We start from the raw sequence: 19,483 nt of genomic DNA, 5'->3' as shown, positions 1-19,483 counted from the left end.
TCTTGAGCCACTCCTTTGTTGCCTTGGCCGTGTGTTTTGGGTCATTGTCATGCTGGAATACCCATCCATGACCCATTTTCAATGCCTTGGCTGAGGGAAGGAGGTTCTCACCCAAGATTTGATGGTACATGGCCCTGTCCATCGTCCCTTTGATGCGGTGAAGTTGTCCTGTCCCCTTAGCAGAAAAACACTCCCAAAGCATAATGTTTCCACCTCCATGTTTGACGGTGGAGATGGTGTTCTTAGGGTCATAGGCAGCATTCCTCTTCCTCCAAACACGGCGAGTTGAGTTGATGCCAAAGAGCTCCATTTTGGTCTCATCTGGCCACAACACTTTCACCCAGTTGTCCTCTGAATCATTCAGATGTTCATTGGCAAACTTCAGACGGGCATGTATATGTGCTTTCTTGAGCAGGGGGACCTTGCGGGCGCTGCAGGATTTCAGTCCTTCACGATGTAGTGTGTTACCAATTGTTTTCTTGGTGACTATGATCCCAGCTGCCTTGAGATCATTGACAATATCTTCCTGTGTAGTTCTGGACTGATTCCTCACCGTTCTCATGATCATTGCAACTCCACGAGGTAAGATCTTGCATGGAGCCCCAGGCCGAGGGAGATTGACAGTTCTTTTGTGTTTCTTCCATTTGCGAATAATTGCACCAACTGTTGTCACCTTCTCACCAAGCTGCTTGGCGATGGTTTTGTAGCCTATTCCAGCCTTGTGTAGGTCTACAATCTTGTCCCTGACATCCCTGGAGAGCTCTTTGGTCTTGGCCATGGTGGAGAGTTTGGAATCTGATTGATTGATTGCTTCTGTGGACAGGTATCTTTTATACAGGTAACAAACTGAGATTAGGAGCACTCCCTTTAAGAGTGTGCTCTTAATCTCAGCTCGTTACCTGTATAAAAGACACCTGGGAGCCAGAAATCTTTCTGATTGAGAGGGGGTCAAATACTTATTTCCCTCATTAAAATGCTAATCAATTTATAACATTTTTGACATGCGTTTTCCTGGATTTTTTTGTTGTTATTCTGTCTCTCACTGTTCAAATAAACCTACCATTCAAATTATAGACTGATCATTTCTTTGTCGGTGGGCAAACGTACAAAATCAGCAGGGGATCAAATACTTTTTTCCCTCACTGTATGTATTTTGTGTGTCCCCTGGCAGAAACTTGTGGTGCCCAAGGGTCTTATGGTGTCCAACCCCGATGCCAGAGGCTGGTTCATCAACCCCCTGGGAGAGAAGAAGCCTTTCCCCGCCTGGATGATGGGGGCGTGTTGCGTGCCAGCCCTGCTGGTCTTCATCCTCATCTTCCTCGAGTCCCAGATCACTACGTTAGTAAAATCGTCTTCATGTCCATAGTCCCTCCACAACCGCCAAGCCTCCTCTCATTGTTTGACCTCTGACCTTTCTAGGCTGATTGTGAGCAAACCAGAGAGGAAGATGGTGAAGGGCTCTGGTTTCCATCTGGACCTGCTCATCCTGGTCACCATGGGTGGCATCGCCTCCCTGTTTGGGGTGCCCTGGCTGAGTGCCGCCACCGTGCGTTCTGTCACCCATGCCAACGCCCTCACTGTCATGAGCAAGGGACCCAAGCCTGAGATCGAGAAGGTGCTGGAGCAAAGGATCAGCGGCATGCTTGTGGCTGCCATGGTCGGTAAGTGCTACCATATAGGTTACTGAGATTTAGCTTATGCAGTCGATCCCGACGAACAGACAGAACACTGGGTGTCTAAAGAATAGGTCAGCACAGTCCTTTGTTGAGCTCCTAATAATGTCTGAGAAATGTTCGTTGTTCCTGCTATTCCCAGGTGTGTCTATTCTCTTGGAGCCTATCCTGAAGATGATTCCCATGACGGCTCTGTTTGGAATCTTCCTCTACATGGGTATAACCTCACTCAGTGGGATCCAGATGTGGGACCGAATGCTTCTGCTTATTGTACCCAGGAAATACTATCCTGCTGACGCCTACGCACAAAGGGTATGCTGCCTCTCTCCACGCCCCAATTGTCCTCCTTTCTGTTTCATAATTTTATATCATTATTTAATTTATGAAACATACCAGACAATTCCTACACAATAACACACTGTGGCAATCACAACGTAATTATCTGAAAAATCATACATTTCCTTTGCACTAACAAGTTTTACACCACAGTAAATATCAGGGGCGAAACTTTGGTTTTAGAAGTGGGGGAGACATCATTTTGTATTTTATTTTAATGCAATCGGATAAACACTCCAAACAGCCTACCCGACCACTCGGAGGCGTCCACATGGTCCTAAAGCACACCATTGCCTTGTTTTGTATCACATTCCAAAGATAAAACTGGGGGGGACAAAAATGCTATTTCAGAATGTGCCAGTCCCCAGTGAAAGTTATGCCCCTGGTAAACATAAGTATATATCCAATGTGTTGCCCCTGTCTTAACCCTCCTTCTCTCATCTCCTTACTGCAGGTAACTACTATGAAGATGCACTTGTTCACTCTGATCCAGATGGTGTGTTTGGGAGCTCTCTGGATGGTGAAGATGAGTGCCTTCTCCCTGGCTCTGCCCTTTGTCCTCATCCTCACCATCCCCCTGCGCATGGCCATCACTGGAACACTCTTCACTGACAAGGAAATGAAATGTGTAAGTGGCACACACATGTTTTAATGTGGTTAACTACAATCACAACACATACATATGTTTTGGGTAGGAGCCTGGTCCCAGGTTAGTACCTTATGTTGTCATGCCGATGAGTGGTCAGAAGATTTAGCTAAATCACATACACATGAGAACAGTATGGACCTGATGGAATCTGCAGAGAACATTTTCAAAATACCTATTCAGCTGTTGATCAATAGAATGTCAGTATAGCTATTCATTTTCTACATATTGGGTTCAGTATTATTTGTATTGGAAATGCTATATTTCAAATCATTTCAGGATGTTTAGAATAAATTCTGCCTCTAATAAATCAGTGTGACTCAACTAAACTGTGTGTTTCTCTAATGAGACTGTGTGATCTGTTGTAGCTGGATGCCTCTGATGGCAAGGTGAAGTTCGAAGAGGAGCCAGGAGAGGATATGTACAACGAGTCCCCGTTGCCATGAACACCTGGACACGATCTTTCACTTCTCAACTCGCTGCGAGGATCCAGTGAACTCAAACAATGCTTTAATAGGGACCGGTGTCTAACACATTTATTAGTATGTGCCATCAAAAAATATTCTTTAGGAAAATGTATTTTTAGCCAACTGTCCTGAAACCTCATTGCAATTGGGTATGTTTGTGTGCCAAGCTAAAATGAAGGTCTCGGGTAAGCATTCAAACCTTTTTAATGACAGATAGCCTAATATTCTACACTATTAATATGACAATTAACATTTATCTCTCAAATACCCAAATAATGCCAAAAATATAATCCCATCACTATTAGGCAGATAAATAGATAAATGCAATATTATAAGTCACACGAAAATGCTTTCTATGGGACTGTTATTTTAGCCTTGGTTCTGTAGCCTATTTTATACCCTAGTTACATTACTCTCCCTTGTTAGTTTGGTTTTATGCTTCATTGTGATTCATTGTGTGCTTATTGAATGAAAGTATTTTGTAGATGACCTTTTGTTCTTGCTGTTTTGTTTAGTTGCAAGCTAAAGTGTGAGTATGGAGTTAAAATCATCTTAGTTCTATTGTTGGGTGTCCAGTGGTGTCACTCATTCAGTTCTTATACCTAAATACATATTTACTTCAGGATGTAATGCTTTCGGGATGGCTAAGGTGAGAGGGATACATATAGGAAAATGATTGATTAATCACTGAATGAATTGTAACAATATAATGATTATGTGGGAGAGAAATGTGTAAATATGACAAATGAATCACAGCAATAAGATCTGACTATAGGCCCATTGCACTATTTTTTCATTGATCAGGGACAGGTGTAAAAGGACAGCTGTATATTTGGTTTATTGTATGTGGATGTGTGTTTGAATCACTGTACAACTGCTGTTTTGATTTTCACCCAACCAATTAAAAACATTTTAAACCCTTTCATTTTTTTATTTGAGACATTCCATCACTTTATTCATCAATGGTAGGAGGGCTGACAGTGCTGGTCCACAGGAGCACTGAGAAGGGCGCCACTCCAACACGGTTTAACGAGGCTGTGCGCTCATTGGAAAGTCATTTGTTTCCAATGGATCTGGCTGTCTGGATTGGATGGCTGGATTACGCCCACAAACTGACAAGGTGGAGTTGGAAGAAATTACATGAGTGAGAAAATGAAACCGTCAAATAGGCTACTAGACTTTGCAAATAGGAGCACCACTAAAAGTATAGGCCTATCCATGGAATACAATTCCAGTATCGTTTTCGCAATCTGTCAACAGAGTTAGCGCTGGCATGAATATGTTTATGACACTTTTTTCTCTCAAAATGTTCAGTAGGCTTTAACACTGCAGATTGTTATTAAATGTTATAGTTATTATGCTATAATTTGTGGAATTACTTTGATGTAACAACAGCTGACTAAAGTTCCACTTAGATATAGGCAGCTGTCTGGGACAAATAACTTTTACTAAAGTATCGGTAGTCTAAAAGATTTGCACTCGCTCATTGTCCTCGGTTGGCAACGGCGGGTCGGAGAGCTAAATGTAGAAAAATAGTATGGCTGTGGGTGATGCGTTCGGCAGCGGGGGAGAGATCGAAAATGCGGATGTCTTTGCTAAGAGAAATGGTCGGATCGAGAGAGCTACGCGTTGAGTGGAAGGAGAAAGCAAGTGAGATGGAGGCGGGGGGAAGTTCCCATCTCTGCGGGGACTGGAGCGCCTGTGCCCTGGACTGGCGGCGCAGTGCTGGCTAACATTCAACCCAACCCTTGTTCCACAACGAGCTCTACTCACGCTGAGACAGGTAAGGCTCACAGCCACCTCCGTCAATTCGACTGCTCAAAAAATATATAATCAAAATTATTTCCACAAACAATTTACGCTCAATATGGTTTATTTTCTCCCTTGAGTAATTTTAAAAGAACACCTCATCTTGAATGCGTTGTGTTAGCAAAACACTGACTACTGTAGGGTAGACCATTCCGAGGTCGCCATACCCGAATTTCCTCTCCTTTACCACGGGTAAGAAATGCGAACTATAGGGTATACATATGGTATAAATGTATAACATTTGCATTGATTATGGATCACCGTCTATTTGGAATTTAATTCACCAATGTATCTTATTTTCTGCTAAGAATTGATTATTTCCGCGCCGAGACCTCCATGCGGTTGTTGACAGAACCAGCCGCCTCTCTGGTTAGCCATCATGGATCTCAGTTTAATATCTCACCGTGTGGGCTCGCCCTCTATCTCGCTTGACAACCATCATTGCCAACCTGCGAAAACCAGTCTTTGGTACTGTTATAGTTGCCTATGATCCTGGTGCGGGCAGGTTAGTTGCACACCCAGGCTTACTTTAAACCCCATTTCTTGCTAAGCATGTAGTGCGCCATATGAGCTTGTCACGGTCGGTATCCTAACTGACTCTCGCTTTGCCTGTAGCATGGCGGCTCTGGAACCATCCTCGCGCCAGTGAACCATTTGCAATCTCGGATGTACAAATATTTCATTCTGTGTGGTGTCAACTTGATACAATGTAGCCGCGGATTGAAACCTTGTGAATGATGATAGATTGTAATTACGTATCCTCATTTCAATTCTGAAGATTAGCGAAGATTGTTACCATTTATTTCCCTTTTTCTTCATTCGTGTGCCTCAGTCTTCATGACCCATCCTCGCCACACGGCTACAAAACCTGGTTTACCCCGTGTTCAACAACAGCTGAAAGAAAAGTCGGGGTGGATAGAACCGTTTCACGGTGAGTTTGTTCATTTAAATCGTTGTTTTTCAAGAAACACAACAGTGAATTTGTCTGTCTGAGATGAATGATTTTCTAAACATGATTCTCTTTCATGGAGACGAGGTCAGTGTTCGGGTCGCAGTCGTTTGGAACTGGATTTTTTCCTATGGGTTAATGCAAAACTAGTAACGTTAGGCCAATAGGTAATATTTTGAACGACCAATTACAAATGCATTTATCTAGTTAACGTTCCCTGCTATATTGATTGCACCCTAAATGTATATACAAAATAAAAACGTAAATCATTATCCATGGTGAATCCCCTGAAGTTAGCCAAGCTTTAGCTAGCTACCATAAAAGTTGACTGGTCTGGTGGTGGTTTTCATATTTTACATTTACAGTAGCTGGCTAACTAGCTACTATACCTTTTTAAACCTTAAAATATTTAGATTATTGTCATTTAATTAATTTTGCAGGTGGCCACCGTGTTGCCTAACATATTGCTGTAAATTAATGTAAATCTGATGGTTGCTAACATAATATAGCTAGCGAGTTAGCAGCTAGCTAACCATTGCATTGAACCAGCGTAGTGCGGTTGTAGCTAGCTAGCGCGGTCGTTGGCTCGGTTGGGGTTTGTCTACCCCCCGAACCATCTTGTCATACCAGGATATTACTTTTAAATTTCCCCTAAACTGCATTGATTTATTGGGACACTAGCTAACTATGTCCAACCACTGTTTTAAACGCATCATTAGACCAGCGATAATTGTATCCCCCCTTAAACGCCCTGGCAGTCCAACACAAGCTCGTGCGTACCATATCACCAAGAACGGGTAAACAACAGGCGGGGTGCTGACTGCAGAGTCGCCATCACATATCCCAAATCGGTTACGCCTCGCGCAAGAATGTCCTGCTTTTTCGAGTCTTTTTCGGTTTGATTATGGTTGCCTGCTGCGATACTAAAACGATTAAAGCATAGAAACGGGTCTCTGATGACTATTCCCAACAATGTAATTTATTATAAAGCGTAATATGTATCCCTCTTTGGCCCCTCACAAGAGTCGGCCGATAGAGATTCAAGGCAGAGGCAGGTTTCAATTTCAGCTCAATGTTGCTAGTGTGGTTTTGTCGAGTGGTTCATTTGGTAGTAATGTTCCCTGGCCACCATTCCCCTTCGTTGGAGACCGAAAGCAGATCTCCCGTCCATAGTCAGCTGGTTGCCTACAGCTGCCTCTAAACGTTCGCTTCCTCCTTCTGTGGAACCTCCCCACCACCACTCCGAGAAAATCCTCCATTACCGATCGACAGAAAGCAAAATGAGTTGCTACTTTAATGTAGAATAAGATAGCCTATTTTCCAAATCGACATACAGAGAACATTACCAGTCGTAGCCTTCTGCGGTGTTATTTGAGATGTGAAACCGTCACAAGCTATAGCCTGTCTCACCGTGTAGCGTAAACGTTTAGGGGCGGTGTAATAAACATTAATAACCATCATGTCGAGGTCGATTTTAATTTCCAGGATTTTAAAAGGCTGGAATTTCTTACCTAATAGCTTGTTTGGAATGATTAAAAGCAGTCGGATTATCTCTGTCCAATAAATCTTGTTTTCAGTATCACATTTTACACACTTAATGTAATATGCAAGTCAATATACTAGTAGAATGATTTACATTTTTATTAACCTCTAACCTATGCCATTTCAAATGTGTTTAACCTCCAAGCATTATTTTTTCACACATATTTCCTAATATCACAAGGCATAGCATTGGCCAAAGTAGTTTTCTGTTACTTTCTCACATTTGCATGCATTAGGTGGATGCATAGGTAACTTGGCTATTATGTATCCTGTGTAGATTTTTTTTTTGTTGCTGGCACAGTAGTGAGAGTAAATTGTTGGTAAGATTAATAATGACTCACTGCACCTTGTATATTATTGACATCCATTAAAAGAAAGGGATAGTGTTTTATTAGGATCTGTTTTGTTTATGTGCAGGTTAAAGAAAGTACAGATGAATGGAGAAATGGATGCGTCCACTAAAGACCAAGGTGAGATCATAGTCAATCAACGTGAGATCATAGTAGTCAATCAAGGTGAGATATAGTCACAACATGGAACTTCTTCCTTCCATCCCCTTCAGAATATTGTGCAAAATGGAGAGATTCATGATTTATTTTCACTTCAGCCAGGATAATGGTTACAGGACAGGTAAGCTGATGTGTGTGTCCTTGTGTGGCTATAGTGTGGACGCAGGACGACCTTCTGAATCTGCTAGAGGCCATGAAAGTCAATCTTCCCCAGAAGGACCTGGCCAAGTACAAGACATCGGAATCCCATCTGGACTGGGAGAAGGTGGCCTTCAACTCATTCACAGGAGAGATGTGCAAACAGAAGTGGAACGAGGTCTCCAAAGTGGTACGCCATGTGTCTATTATGCTATACTGTGGACTGGGGTATTGTGTATTTGAGAATAAAAGTGTATTTCCAACTCTTGTCAGTTCAATATGTACATACTGCTTCTTTCCTCTGCAATGCGTTTTATGTTGTTGTTCTGTGTCTTTGATTCAGATCCGTAAATTTCGCACATTAACAGAGCTGATTTTCGATGCCCAAGACTTCATCAAGAACCCGTATAAGGGCAAGAAGCTGAAGGTGAGCTGCATATCCACTTTTTATGATAGTGTCTAATACTTTCACAGGTGACACATTATTTTCTTAGCAAATTGTCATCAGATGACTGATTTGACTGTCTTTTTGTGTGTAATTTTACTCATATTTGGTATTGTTCTTTTGTTTTATTTTTCACTGAACAGAAGCATCCAGATTTCCCTAAAAAGCCCCTGACGCCATATTTCCGCTTCTTCATTGAGAAGAGGGCTAAGTATGCCAAGCTGCACCCTGAGATGAGCAACCTAGACCTCACCAAGATCCTCTCCATGAAGTACAGAGGGCTGCCCGACAAAAAGAAGGTCAGAAGCAGGGAGAGAGTGGGAAGGAAAGGAAGAGATGCAATTAAAGGGAGGGATATAGTGACGTTTGGGATGGGGGGTAAATATGGCCTCCCTGGTAGATACAATTTATTTGAACTGAGTAATTTGCTGACGTTGCTCATGGTCGACTGACTTGTTTTTTGACAACAGAAAAAATATCTAGAAGACTTCCAGAAAGACAAAGAAACGTTTGGGCACAGCATGTCAAAGTTCAGGTAAGGTTCAAATTTAGGTTATCTGCAACTGGAGTAAATATATATTTGAAGGGGGATTTCTCCATTGTGTTTTAATTTGCTTGATGAGTATGTTTATTTTTATTTAACCTTTATTTAACTAGGCAAGTCAGTCAAGAACAAATTCTTATTTACAATGACAGCCTACCAAAAGGCAAAATTAGGTTAATGCAGGTTTAAAAATATATACTTGTGTATTGGTTTTAAAGAAAGGCATTGATGTTTATGGTTAGGTACATTGGTGCAACGACAGTGCTTTTTTTGCAAATGCGCTTGTTAAATCAACACCCGTTTGTCGAAGTAGGCTGTGATTCAATGAGAAATTAACAGGCACCACATCGATTATATGCAACGCAGGACACGTTAGATAAACTAATAATATCATCAACCGTGTGTAGTTAACTAGTGATTATGTTAGATTGGTAGTTTTTTATAAGATAAGTTTAATGCTAGCTAGCAACTTACCTTGGCTTCTTGCTGCCCTTGCGTAACAGGTAGTCGGCCTGCCATGCAGGCTCCTCGTGGAGTGCAATGTAAGGCTGGTGGTTAGAGTGTTGGACTAGTAACCGGAAGGTTGCAAAAATGAATCCCCCCCTGAACAAGGCAGTTAACCCCCGTTCCTAGGCCATCATTGAATAAGAATGTGTTCTTAATCTGACTTGCCTAGTTAAATAAAGGTGTAAAAAAAAAAAAAATCCACAAAAAAAATCGGTGGCCAAAAATACCGATTACCGATTGTTATAAAAACTTGAAATCGGCCATTATGATTAATCGGTCGACCTCTAATTCTGACTTAATGAAGCTCAGCCATGTGCTTCTTGTCAGTAACAACCACATCATCAACATTAAGGGACATGGGCAGCTGTGAGGAGGAGGGTTTATTCTACATGTCTTTAACTGTTTTCCAGAACTTCTTGGGGTTAGACCCATAGAGAGAGAACTGCTCCTTAAAGTAACTAACTTTGGCCTTCCGGATAGCCTGAGTGCACTTATTTCTCATTTGCCTGAACGAGAGCCTGAGTATGCGTGTGCCGAGCCTTTCGCTTAATGCAATTCTTGAGGTGGAGTAACTGCAAGATCACGGTCAAACCAGGGGCTGAACCTGTTTTTTAATTTTCTTTGTGTGCACGTTTAACAATACCACTGAAAATATCAAAAAAGAAGGTCCAAGCGTCTTCGACAGGGGATAAAGCTGATTCTATACCATTTTAGAGGCCAGTTCATGAAGGAAGACTTGCTCATTTAATATATATATTTTTTTAGCAAGCGTCTATGACACATCAGGACAGGTCGTTTCACTGACCAGCCATTACAAATGCAGGCTGTAAAACAGTGTTCATTAAGGTCAGAAAACACCGGACTGATACCGATCAGGATTATTTGTGAGGATAACATTGAGGAGAGTAGCCTTTTCTGGGTGTTTGGAGTCACAAGTAAAAAGTAAAATATCATTGTTATGCACTTTGTTTTTTTAAAGTTTTTTTCTTGGCTTTCAAAATAGCATCAGACCAAACACTACTCACCCAGTTCCAGGTTGGACGGTATCCTCAGGTCTCTGCTGTTTGTTTGCTAGAGCACCCTCCGTATAGCTTGGAAAAAGAAAACCTTGGTAGCAGTAATCTCTCCGGTTAATTCTGGTCAAAATTAGGTTTTAGGATCGAAGACCATGCTGTGGAGGGTAGCATCCTGCATATGTCCCTGCCGAAAAATCTAAGTTTTATCTAACTCCAAGTCTATCCTTTTGTAAAAAAACATGTTGAAAAATGAGAGCTCACATGCAGCTGTCTCTCTCTCTCACAGTAGTCATTGGGTTTCTGTGTGATTATAGGGAGGACCATCCCGACCTGGTGGAGAGCATGGCAAAGAAAGGTTCTAATGTGCCAGAGAAACCCAGGACGCCTCAGCAGCTATGGTACAGTCACGAGAAGAAGGCCTTCCTCAAAACACACGCAGACGTGAGTTACGCTTTTCAGGACCGTTTGTTAGCACCTACAAAAACACAAATGTTCACACTCAGTTCAACTTCAGCATGTTAGCATTATCTCCATCTGAAGCAACATATATGTTCTTGAATCTAAAATATCTGTTACTAGGCGACCACCAAAGACATTAAAGACAGTCTTGGGAAGCAGTGGACACAGCTGTCAGACAAAAAGAGACTCAAGTGGATTGCCAAGTCCCTGGAGATGCACAAAGCATATGAGGTGAGAGCATCCTCAAATATGAGGCACAAGACTCTGAAGATGGCCAAATTACTGCCTGACTTGGGTATTTCCAAGAGGGTTAATTGATTTTTAACCTGTGACCCCTGTTTGTTTTCCACAGGAGGTGATGAAGGGCTTCATTGAGACTCACCCAGAGCTCAACATGAGCAACGAGGACATCGTCAAGTCCACCCTCACCAAGGCTGAGAGACATCTGAAGGACAAATCTGATGGCAGGCCAGACAAACCACCCCCGTGAGTACTAATCCCCACCAGCACACTTTTAATCTCACCACTGGGTGATCACCCTGTTAACTGGACATGGTGACGAGGTTTGTGACCGTGTTGTGTATTCTGTGTGTGTTTTAGGAATGGTTACTCCATGTTCTGTGCTGAGTTGATGTCCAGTATGAAGGACGTGCCCAGTACAGAGCGCATGGTCATGTGCAGCCAGCAGTGGAAGCTGCTGAAACAGAACGAGAAGGACGGCTACCAGAAACGCTGCGAGCAGGTCTGTACTTCACTAGCAGGTGGACTGTTCACTCCAACGTTGACTTTTTGGACATACTGTCAGAAGTCTTAAGTGCTCAAGTTTTCACAATTCTGTTTTTCAGAGAAAGAAAGAATACGAAGTCGAGATGAACCGGTTTCTTTGTGTAAGTTTGTTTTTCTACATGTATGTGTGGGTCTATATACAGTTGAAGTCGGAAGTTTATATACTTACACGGAACCCAAACCGGCTGCGCGCGTGTGCCATCGTGCATAAATTTATTTTGGCCCCCCCACACCAAACGTGATCACGACACGCAGGTTAAAATATCAAAACAAAGTCTGAACCAATTACATTAATATGGGGACAGGTCGAAAAGCATTAAACATATGGCAATTTAGCTAGCTTGCACTTGCTAGCTAATTTGTCCTATTTAGCTAGCTTGCTGTTGCTAGCTAATTTGTCCTGGGATATAAACATTGAGCTGTTACTTTACCAGAAATGCACAAGGTCCTCTACTCCGACATTTAATCCACACATAAAACGGTCAACCGAATCGTTTCTAGTCATCTCTCCTCCTTCTAGGCTTTTTCATCTTTGAACTTATATGGTGATTGGCATCTAAACTTTCATAGTATTACCATGACGACCGGCAACACAGTTCGTCTTTCAATCACCCACGTGGGTATAACTAATGAGGAGAAGGCACGTGGGGACCTGCTTCTTTAAACCAACGAGGAGATGGGAGATGCAGGACTTGCAGCGTGATCTGCGTCAGAAATAGAAAGGACTTCTATTTTAGCCCTTGGCAACGCAGACGCTCGCGAGCAGTGTGGGTGCAATAATTGAATAACAGATTTCTAAATTTATTTTGCAATGCTCGTGCACGCGACGCTTGCGGTGTAGTCAGGGTATTAGGTTGGAGTCATTAAAACTTGTATTTCAACCACTCCACAAATGTTTTGTTAACAAACTATAGTTTTGGCAAGTCGGTTAGAACATCTACTTTGTGCATGACACAAGTAATTTTTCCAACAATTGTTTACAGACAAATTATTTCACTTAAATTCACTATCACAATTCCAGTGGTTCAGAAATGTACATATACTAAGTTGACTGTGCCTTTAAACAGCTTGGAAAATTCCAGAAAATTATGTCATGGCTTTAGAAGCTTCTGATAGGCTAATTGACATCATTTGAGTCAATTGGAGGTGTACCTGTGGCTGTATTTCAAGGCCTACCTTCAAACTCAGTGCCTCTTTGCTTGACATGGGAAATTCAAAAGAAGACAAGACCTCAGCCAAGACCTCAGAAAAAAATGTGTAGACCTCCACAAGTCTGGTTCGTCCTTGGGAGCAATTTCCAAACGCCTGAAGGTACCACATTCATCTGTACAAACAATAGCACGCAAGTATTAACACCATGGGACCACGCAGCCATCAAACCGCTCAGGAAGGAGACGCGTTCTGTCTCCTAGAGATGAACGTACTTTGGTGCGAAAAGTGCAAATCAATCCCAGAACAGCAAAGGACCTTGTGAAGATGCTGGAGGAAACCGGTACAAATGTATCTATATCCACAGTAAAACGAGTCCTATATCGACATAACCTGAAAGGCCGCTCAGCAAGGAAGAAGCCACTGCTCCAAAACCGCTATAAAAAAGCCAGACTATGGTTTGCAACTGCACATGGGGACAAAGATCGTACTTTTTGGAGAAATGTCCTCTGGTCTGATGAAACAAAAATAGAACTGTTTGGCCATAATGACCATTGTTATTTTTGGAGGAAAAAGGGGGAGGCTTGCAAGCCGAAGAACACCATCCCAACCGTGAAGCACAGGGGTGGCAACATGATGTTGTGGGGGTGCTTTGCTGCAGGAGGGACTAGTGCACTTCACAAAATAGATGGAATCATGAGGATGGACAACTATGTGGATATATTGAAGCAACATCTCAAGACAGCAGTCAGGAACTTAAAGCTTGGTTGCAAATGGGTCTTCCAAATCGACAATGACACCAAGCATACTTCCAAAGTTGTGGCAAAATGGCTTAAGGACAACAAAGTCACAAAGCTCTGACCTCCATCCTATAGAAAATGTGTGGGTAGAACTGAAAAAGCGTGTGCGAGCAAGGAGGCCTACAAACCTGACTCAGTTACACCAGTTCTGTCAGGAGGAATGGGCCAAAATTCACCCAACTTATTGTGGGAAGCTTATGGAAAGCTATCCAAAACATTTGACCCAAGTTAAACAAGTTAAAGGCGATGCTACCAAATACTAATTGAGTGTATGTGAACTTCTGACCCACTGGGAATGTGATGAAAGAAATAAAAGATGAAAGAAATAATTCTCTCTACTATTACTCTGACATTTCACATTCTTAAAATAAAGTGTTGATCCTAACTGACCTTAGACAGGGAATTTTTACTAGGATTAAATGTCAGGAATTGTGAAAAACTGAGTTTAAATGTATTTGGCTAAGGTGTATGTAAACATCCGATTTCAACTGTATCTAGTGAATGAGAGCAGAGGCAGTATGTATGTTATTTACTCAGTGTCTGTCTGTCTGCAGAGTATATCAGAGGAGGAGCAGCAGCGTGTGCTGGGGGAGCAGAAGATGATTGGCTTTAAGAAGGGCAGCGGGGGCAGCAAAAAGAAGAGCAGAGCAAAGGTAAGTCCCACAATGCGTCAGTATCACTCATCAGCTCCGCATAGTACACAATAACAATCATAAGGAAGTATGAAATGGAGATGACTGATAAAATTACAATCTCAGACAAAATAGATATTGACTGTAGTATGCATTATTTCAGAGGGGATCAATAAAGTTGTATTGAATTGAAAAAAGCTCCCATCGCTTAAATTGCAGCCTAGCCCAGAGAAGCCCAAAAGGCCCATCTCGGCCATGTTCATCTTCTCTGAAGAGAAACGTCCCAAGCTGCAGCAAGAGCGACCAGACCTGTCTGACAGTGAGCTCACCAGGCTGCTGGCACGCATGTGGAACGAGCTCTCAGATAAGAAAAAGGTACACACCCCAGTTTAATAAACACTACCATAGTGCAGCTGAGGGAGGGTTCTGAGCAGTAAGATGCAGTATATAAATATCTATGGTATAGAATAAATGCAGTACAATGCATGACCGCATCAATTAAATGGCATCGGCTTGTGTCGATGAAAGGGGATTTCTGGTTTCAGCCTCTACCTGTGATTGTTAGCTAACTAACTGACGTTGTCTTCCCCCTGTAGGAGAAGTACAAGCGCCTTGAGACGGTCCTGAAGGCAGAGTCTGTGAAGAAGGGACACGAGGAGCGCAGCCGGCTGCCAGACACCCCCAAGACTGCACAGGACATCTGGCAGCAGAGCGTCATAGGAGACTACCTGGCCAGGTTCAAGGTGGGTGACACAACTATGGCCTTGGATCAGGACTGCCTTTTAAAGCATGTCAACTCCTCCTTCTCCCCCTGTCCTGACTATCTACTTCATTCCTCCTGTGCTTTACAGAACGACCGGCCAAAAGCCCAGAAAGCCATGGAAGCCACTTGGAACACCATGGAGAAGAAGGAGAAGATCATGTGGATCAAGAAGGCAGCTGAGGACCAGAAACGATACGAGGTAAATGGAATCCAATGTGTCTGAAAGGCAGAGGTGAGCCCCAGAGATTTAAGTTCCCTTTGAGACTTACTGGCATTCTTTTTGCTGACAGAGGGAACTGAGTGAGATGCGCTCTCCTGCAACCATCATTGCCTCAGGGAAGAAGATGAAATTTGATGGTGAACCCAAGAAACCCCCATCGTGAGTATTTCTGATGGAATGCTTCTGTCTGTGTTTTTGATAAACTTACTTCACTGTGTTCACCTATAACTATATTGATGTAGGATATGTAAACGTACCTTTCAGGAATGGCTACCAGAAGTTCTCTCAGGAGATGTTGTCCAACGGAGAGCTGAACCACCTCCCTATGAAGGAGCGCATGGGGGAGATCGGGGGCCGCTGGCAGAGGCAGCCCCAGAAGGAGAAGGACCGCTACAAAAAGATCGCTGAGGAGAAACAGAAGCTGTACAAAGTAGAGCTGGAGCGGTGGCTGGCGGTACGCCGTCTTTGATTTGTTGCAGACACTAAGTCAAAATCAAATGTATTTATATAGCCCTTCTTACATCAGCTGATATATCAAAGTGCTGTACAGAAACCCAGCCTAAAACCCCAAACAGCAAGCAATGCAGGTGTAGAAGCACGGTGGCTGGGAAAAACTCCCTAAAAAGGCCAGAACCTATGAAGAAACCTAGGGAGGAACCAGGCTATGAGGGGTGGCCAGTCCTCTTCTGGCTGTGCCGGGTAGAGATTATAACAGAACATGGCCAAGATGTTCAAATATTCATAAATGACCAGCATGGTCAAATAATAGTAATCACAGTGGTTGTCGAGGGTGCAACAGGTCAGCACGGCCAGGTGGACTGGGGACAGCAAGGAGTCATCATGCCAGGTAGTCCTGAGGCATGGTCCTAGGGCTCAGGTCCTCCGAGAGAGAGAGAAAGAAAGAAAGAAAGAGAGAATTAGGGAGAGCACTCTTAAATTCACACAGGACACCGGACAAGACAGGAGAAATACACCAGATATAACAGACTAAGTGCATTTAACATCCTATCAATTCTGTGCCTGTAATGACCTGACAAATTAAAATGTCCCTGCTTTCACAGAGCTTGTCCTCACAAGAAAGAAATGTGTACAAGGAGTACAACTCACAAGTAAGTTGTCTGTGCTATTCTATTATGTGTTAGAGTGAGAGTTATCACAAACTCTCCCTGTAGTTGCTGGCAAATTAACATGTAAACAAACTGAGTGTTAATCTTAATCTCCTATTGTCTTCCTCAGAAAAGAAAAACCCCAGTGAAACCAGGAGGCACTGCAGCCAAAGTTAAGGCCAAGGTAACCAAGAAGTCGGTAAGTCCCAGCTCTGTTCAGTTTATCATTACCACTCTACTTTTACTACTCTGCTCTTAAGTCAAACATCATTCATCTCTGACAATCAATCTTCCCCCCAGGACACAGAGGACGAGGATGATGATGACGAGGAGGAAGAGAAGGAGGCTGCCTCATCAGATAACGATTCGTCCAGTGCAGAGGACAGTGAGGAGGAAGATGATGATGATGACGACGTTAGTTTTCAGACTTGTGTGAAATTCATCATTGCTGTTGGAAATTATAATGGTGCCCTTGACTGACATGACATGAGGCTAATGTTCTTGTTTTGCGACACCGCCTCTTGCAGAATGAGGAAGATGATGATGACGACGATGATGAGGCGGAGGATAAAGAGAACAAGTCAGAGGGAAGTAGCAGCAGTGATTCGAGCTCAGTGGAGACGTCGGACTCTGATTCAGACTGAAACACTGGTCTGTTGTGACCCAAGAGAGACTGAGCAGCGCTGAGCCAAGAGTTCAGGGAGCGCTGCCACTGTGCCGGCCCTGCTCTCTTCACAACCCACCACCAGAGGGAGCCCCTGCCCCACCATGTCCATTTCTCACTTGCTTTCTCTTTTCTGTGTTTCTTCATTGGTGTTCTGTACAAGGAGGGTGAAGACCCTACCACCACCACATCATGCCCTTCATCTGTTATTCCTCCAACCCTGCCTTGACCTGCTCCCCTGTCCAGCCCACACAACGCTGGGTTTAGGTGGGGACAGTTGGCTTCCTTTCTATATTCTGTGGCTAATAGGTTTCTATTAGCTTTTTTTTGGTGACTGTTGATTTTGGCCCCATCCTGCTTTGTCAGTGTCTGTCAGATGCTAGAGGCCACGGTTACAAAGGGGGGAGCGGGGAGTTGTGAACAGGCCTCCTAGAGCCAAAGAACCTATTTGTCTGGGGGATTATTTTGGGGTGGGGGGTGCAGGGGACCAAATAATTGCACTCTTGAGAATGTTTCCTTTAGTCTTTTGTTCTTCAGCGCCTCTCAACTTTCTTCCTGCTCTCAATGTGTATGTTTTAATTATTAGGTTCTTAACGAGGTGGTATCTTCAGGAAAAATTAAGCCATTATGAATGTCTCTTGTTGTTGCTGGAAATTTAGAGGAGATGTATTCATCCACAGTTTTTGTTAGATTTGGATGCATTTAGAAAAATGGCTTTTACCTGTCAGGTGTTGACAGGTGTTCAAGTTCAAAGGTGACTGACAGTCTATTTATTTATGCTACATAGAAATGCGTCCAAGCTATTTTGGGGGACAATTTCAAGGGTCTTTGTGGAGCAAGTCCAAGACAATTCTTTTTGACTTATGTTGGTTCTCATGTTGATTTTTCAGTTTAGATTTGTTCGTCCACTGGCCTGTTGAACAGAATAAATAATGAATGTTTCTTAGTGGTATCAAAGGAATATATCGTTTATCGATTAAGAGTTTTTTTTTTTGCTTGCCACTCTTACAGAGTAGTTATTTTTGCCCGGACTGCAGATATGAGATTTAATTCCAAACAGACTATGTTGTGCAATTTAATATTGGTTTTGATTTCTTCCTTGAACCACTGTTTTACACTTCTATTTGATCTAAAGCTGATTTAATGAATTTGTTTTAATAATGTCGAGGGCTGTGGTCAGTTCCATTTGAAATCAGGGATAGATTGAAATGGATCCATTTAGTTCTTTTAAATAAAATAAAATTGACCCCAACCCCGATATTCTTTTAGTCGAAGTATCCCAAAAAAGCTTTGCACTTAATGTAAGCCTGTCCCATACTTCCTGTGGTCAACAGTCAACTGTTCAGCCCCTTCATGTGTTTGTGTGAGAGCGACTGCATTGGTGTGTGCTGTCTGCATCCTGTGTTTGACTGTGGCTTCGATTATCTACCCTTCTCCATGTGTGTACTTCTCCACTCCCCAAGGATTCAAAAACATTTGCTTGGTGAGAGAATGGGCTGGACGGAGTTCCTAAAAATGTTTCTTACACCAGTCGCATGCTTTTAAATCCTTGTGGGGCAGTGAACGAGTTTGCACTTAGGGGAGAAGGGTACAGAACCCGACTGCAACCTGTGAAGGATGTATGTCCCATTACCACACAAACACCTTGATGTAGATTTTTTTTAATGCCCTTTTCTCAAAATGATTGAAGCCGAGTCATGTGTGGTCCTGTTGGTTACCAGCACAAGGACATGTGCGTTAGACGACCCACTGGACAGGTTATGTCATAAGTTTAACTTGTTTCCAGGACAGTACAATGGGTTAACAATGGCCCCAGTTTTAAATGGGACTGAGTTAGTCCATTTCTAAATCTCATAATTGTTGACTGAATAACACCAGCATGGTGGGCTATATATGATTTGGTGAAGGGAATGTGGGAAATGTTATGGAGGGTGGGATACTGGATTCGGGAAAAGGGATTTGGGGAAAGGTGTTGCCAATGGGGATACAACATACTGTTGTATGGTATTTGTAAATATTGCTTTTTTGTATTGTGCGGAATTACTTTGATTTGTAGTTTGATTTATTTGGCCAAGTCTTGTCAGTGGCTCCATCTGAGGCGTGAGTCCATTGCTTGCAGGGGAAATGTTTTTGATTGTATTTGTCCGTTTTTAGTTATTATCTCTCCCCATGTTGGTTTCTTTGTATAAATGACTAAATGAGAACGGCTTTACAGATTTGTACTGCTGATCATTTGACACATTTTTGATGTTTTCTATAGCGGAGGGTGTTATGTCCCTGCTATTTAAGCATTTGGCAAATAAACTTGGTCTTTAATAAAGTA

At 42.7% G+C, this 19,483-nt stretch overlaps 2 protein-coding genes and 1 long non-coding RNA gene across 6 annotated transcripts in view; 2 read left to right on the top strand and 1 right to left on the bottom strand.

The window, feature by feature from the left end:
• The window catches only part of LOC106606856 (band 3 anion exchange protein), a 12,907-nt gene extending 8,862 nt beyond the window's left edge, over positions 1 to 4,045 (top strand). For both annotated transcript variants that reach the window (XM_014203255.2, XM_014203256.2), the window contains exons 16-20: positions 1,172 to 1,338; positions 1,420 to 1,661; positions 1,816 to 1,985; positions 2,464 to 2,637; positions 3,024 to 4,045. In XM_014203255.2, coding sequence (XP_014058730.2) covers positions 1,172 to 1,338; positions 1,420 to 1,661; positions 1,816 to 1,985; positions 2,464 to 2,637; positions 3,024 to 3,101 — 831 coding nt within the window. In that variant the 3' untranslated portion in view covers positions 3,102 to 4,045. The remainder of the gene's footprint in view (positions 1 to 1,171; positions 1,339 to 1,419; positions 1,662 to 1,815; positions 1,986 to 2,463; positions 2,638 to 3,023) is intronic.
• On the bottom strand, positions 3,954 to 5,862 carry LOC123743419 (uncharacterized). Its single transcript, XR_006770189.1, has 2 exons — positions 5,728 to 5,862; positions 3,954 to 4,234 (listed from the first exon to the last, which is right to left on the bottom strand). It is a non-coding gene; the product is annotated as an uncharacterized lncRNA (long non-coding RNA).
• On the top strand, positions 4,787 to 19,483 carry LOC106606865 (upstream binding transcription factor). Of its 3 annotated transcripts, none has more exons than XM_014203274.2 (22): positions 4,787 to 4,905; positions 5,764 to 5,862; positions 7,840 to 7,892; positions 8,087 to 8,259; positions 8,413 to 8,496; positions 8,658 to 8,813; positions 8,985 to 9,049; positions 10,896 to 11,022; positions 11,161 to 11,271; positions 11,393 to 11,526; positions 11,641 to 11,782; positions 11,886 to 11,927; positions 14,330 to 14,428; positions 14,627 to 14,782; positions 15,004 to 15,150; positions 15,259 to 15,369; positions 15,461 to 15,549; positions 15,655 to 15,844; positions 16,452 to 16,499; positions 16,627 to 16,695; positions 16,797 to 16,910; positions 17,024 to 19,483. In XM_014203274.2, the coding sequence occupies exons 3-22, from the start codon at positions 7,856 to 7,858 to the stop codon at positions 17,138 to 17,140; spliced, it is 2,211 nt and encodes a 736-aa protein (XP_014058749.1). In that variant the 5' UTR covers positions 4,787 to 4,905; positions 5,764 to 5,862; positions 7,840 to 7,855; the 3' UTR covers positions 17,141 to 19,483. The 3 variants fall into 3 exon arrangements, with proteins under 3 accessions (XP_014058749.1, XP_045576064.1, XP_014058748.1); XM_045720108.1 differs by having other exon boundaries at positions 4,813 to 4,905; positions 7,840 to 7,937; XM_014203273.2 differs by lacking the exon at positions 4,787 to 4,905 and having other exon boundaries at positions 5,502 to 5,862; positions 7,840 to 7,937.

The sequence above is a fragment of the Salmo salar genome, chromosome ssa06, assembly GCF_905237065.1.
Source record: "Salmo salar chromosome ssa06, Ssal_v3.1, whole genome shotgun sequence".
Classification (NCBI taxonomy): Eukaryota; Metazoa; Chordata; class Actinopteri; order Salmoniformes; family Salmonidae; genus Salmo; species Salmo salar.
This window is presented reverse-complemented; position numbering and strand designations above follow the sequence as displayed.

What these genes read in the sequence shown, in the direction of transcription:
- LOC106606865 (XM_045720108.1), top strand. Translation starts at nt 7,856, where the DNA reads ATGAATGGAGAAATGGATGCGTCCACTAAAGACCAAGGTGAGATCATA. An exon ending in AGATGCACAAAGCATATGAG is followed by an intron (nt 11,272 to 11,392) that starts GTGAGAGCATCC and finishes TGTTTTCCACAG; the next exon opens with GAGGTGATGAAGGGCTTCAT. An exon ending in AGGCCAGACAAACCACCCCC is followed by an intron (nt 11,527 to 11,640) that starts GTGAGTACTAAT and finishes TGTGTGTTTTAG; the next exon opens with GAATGGTTACTCCATGTTCT.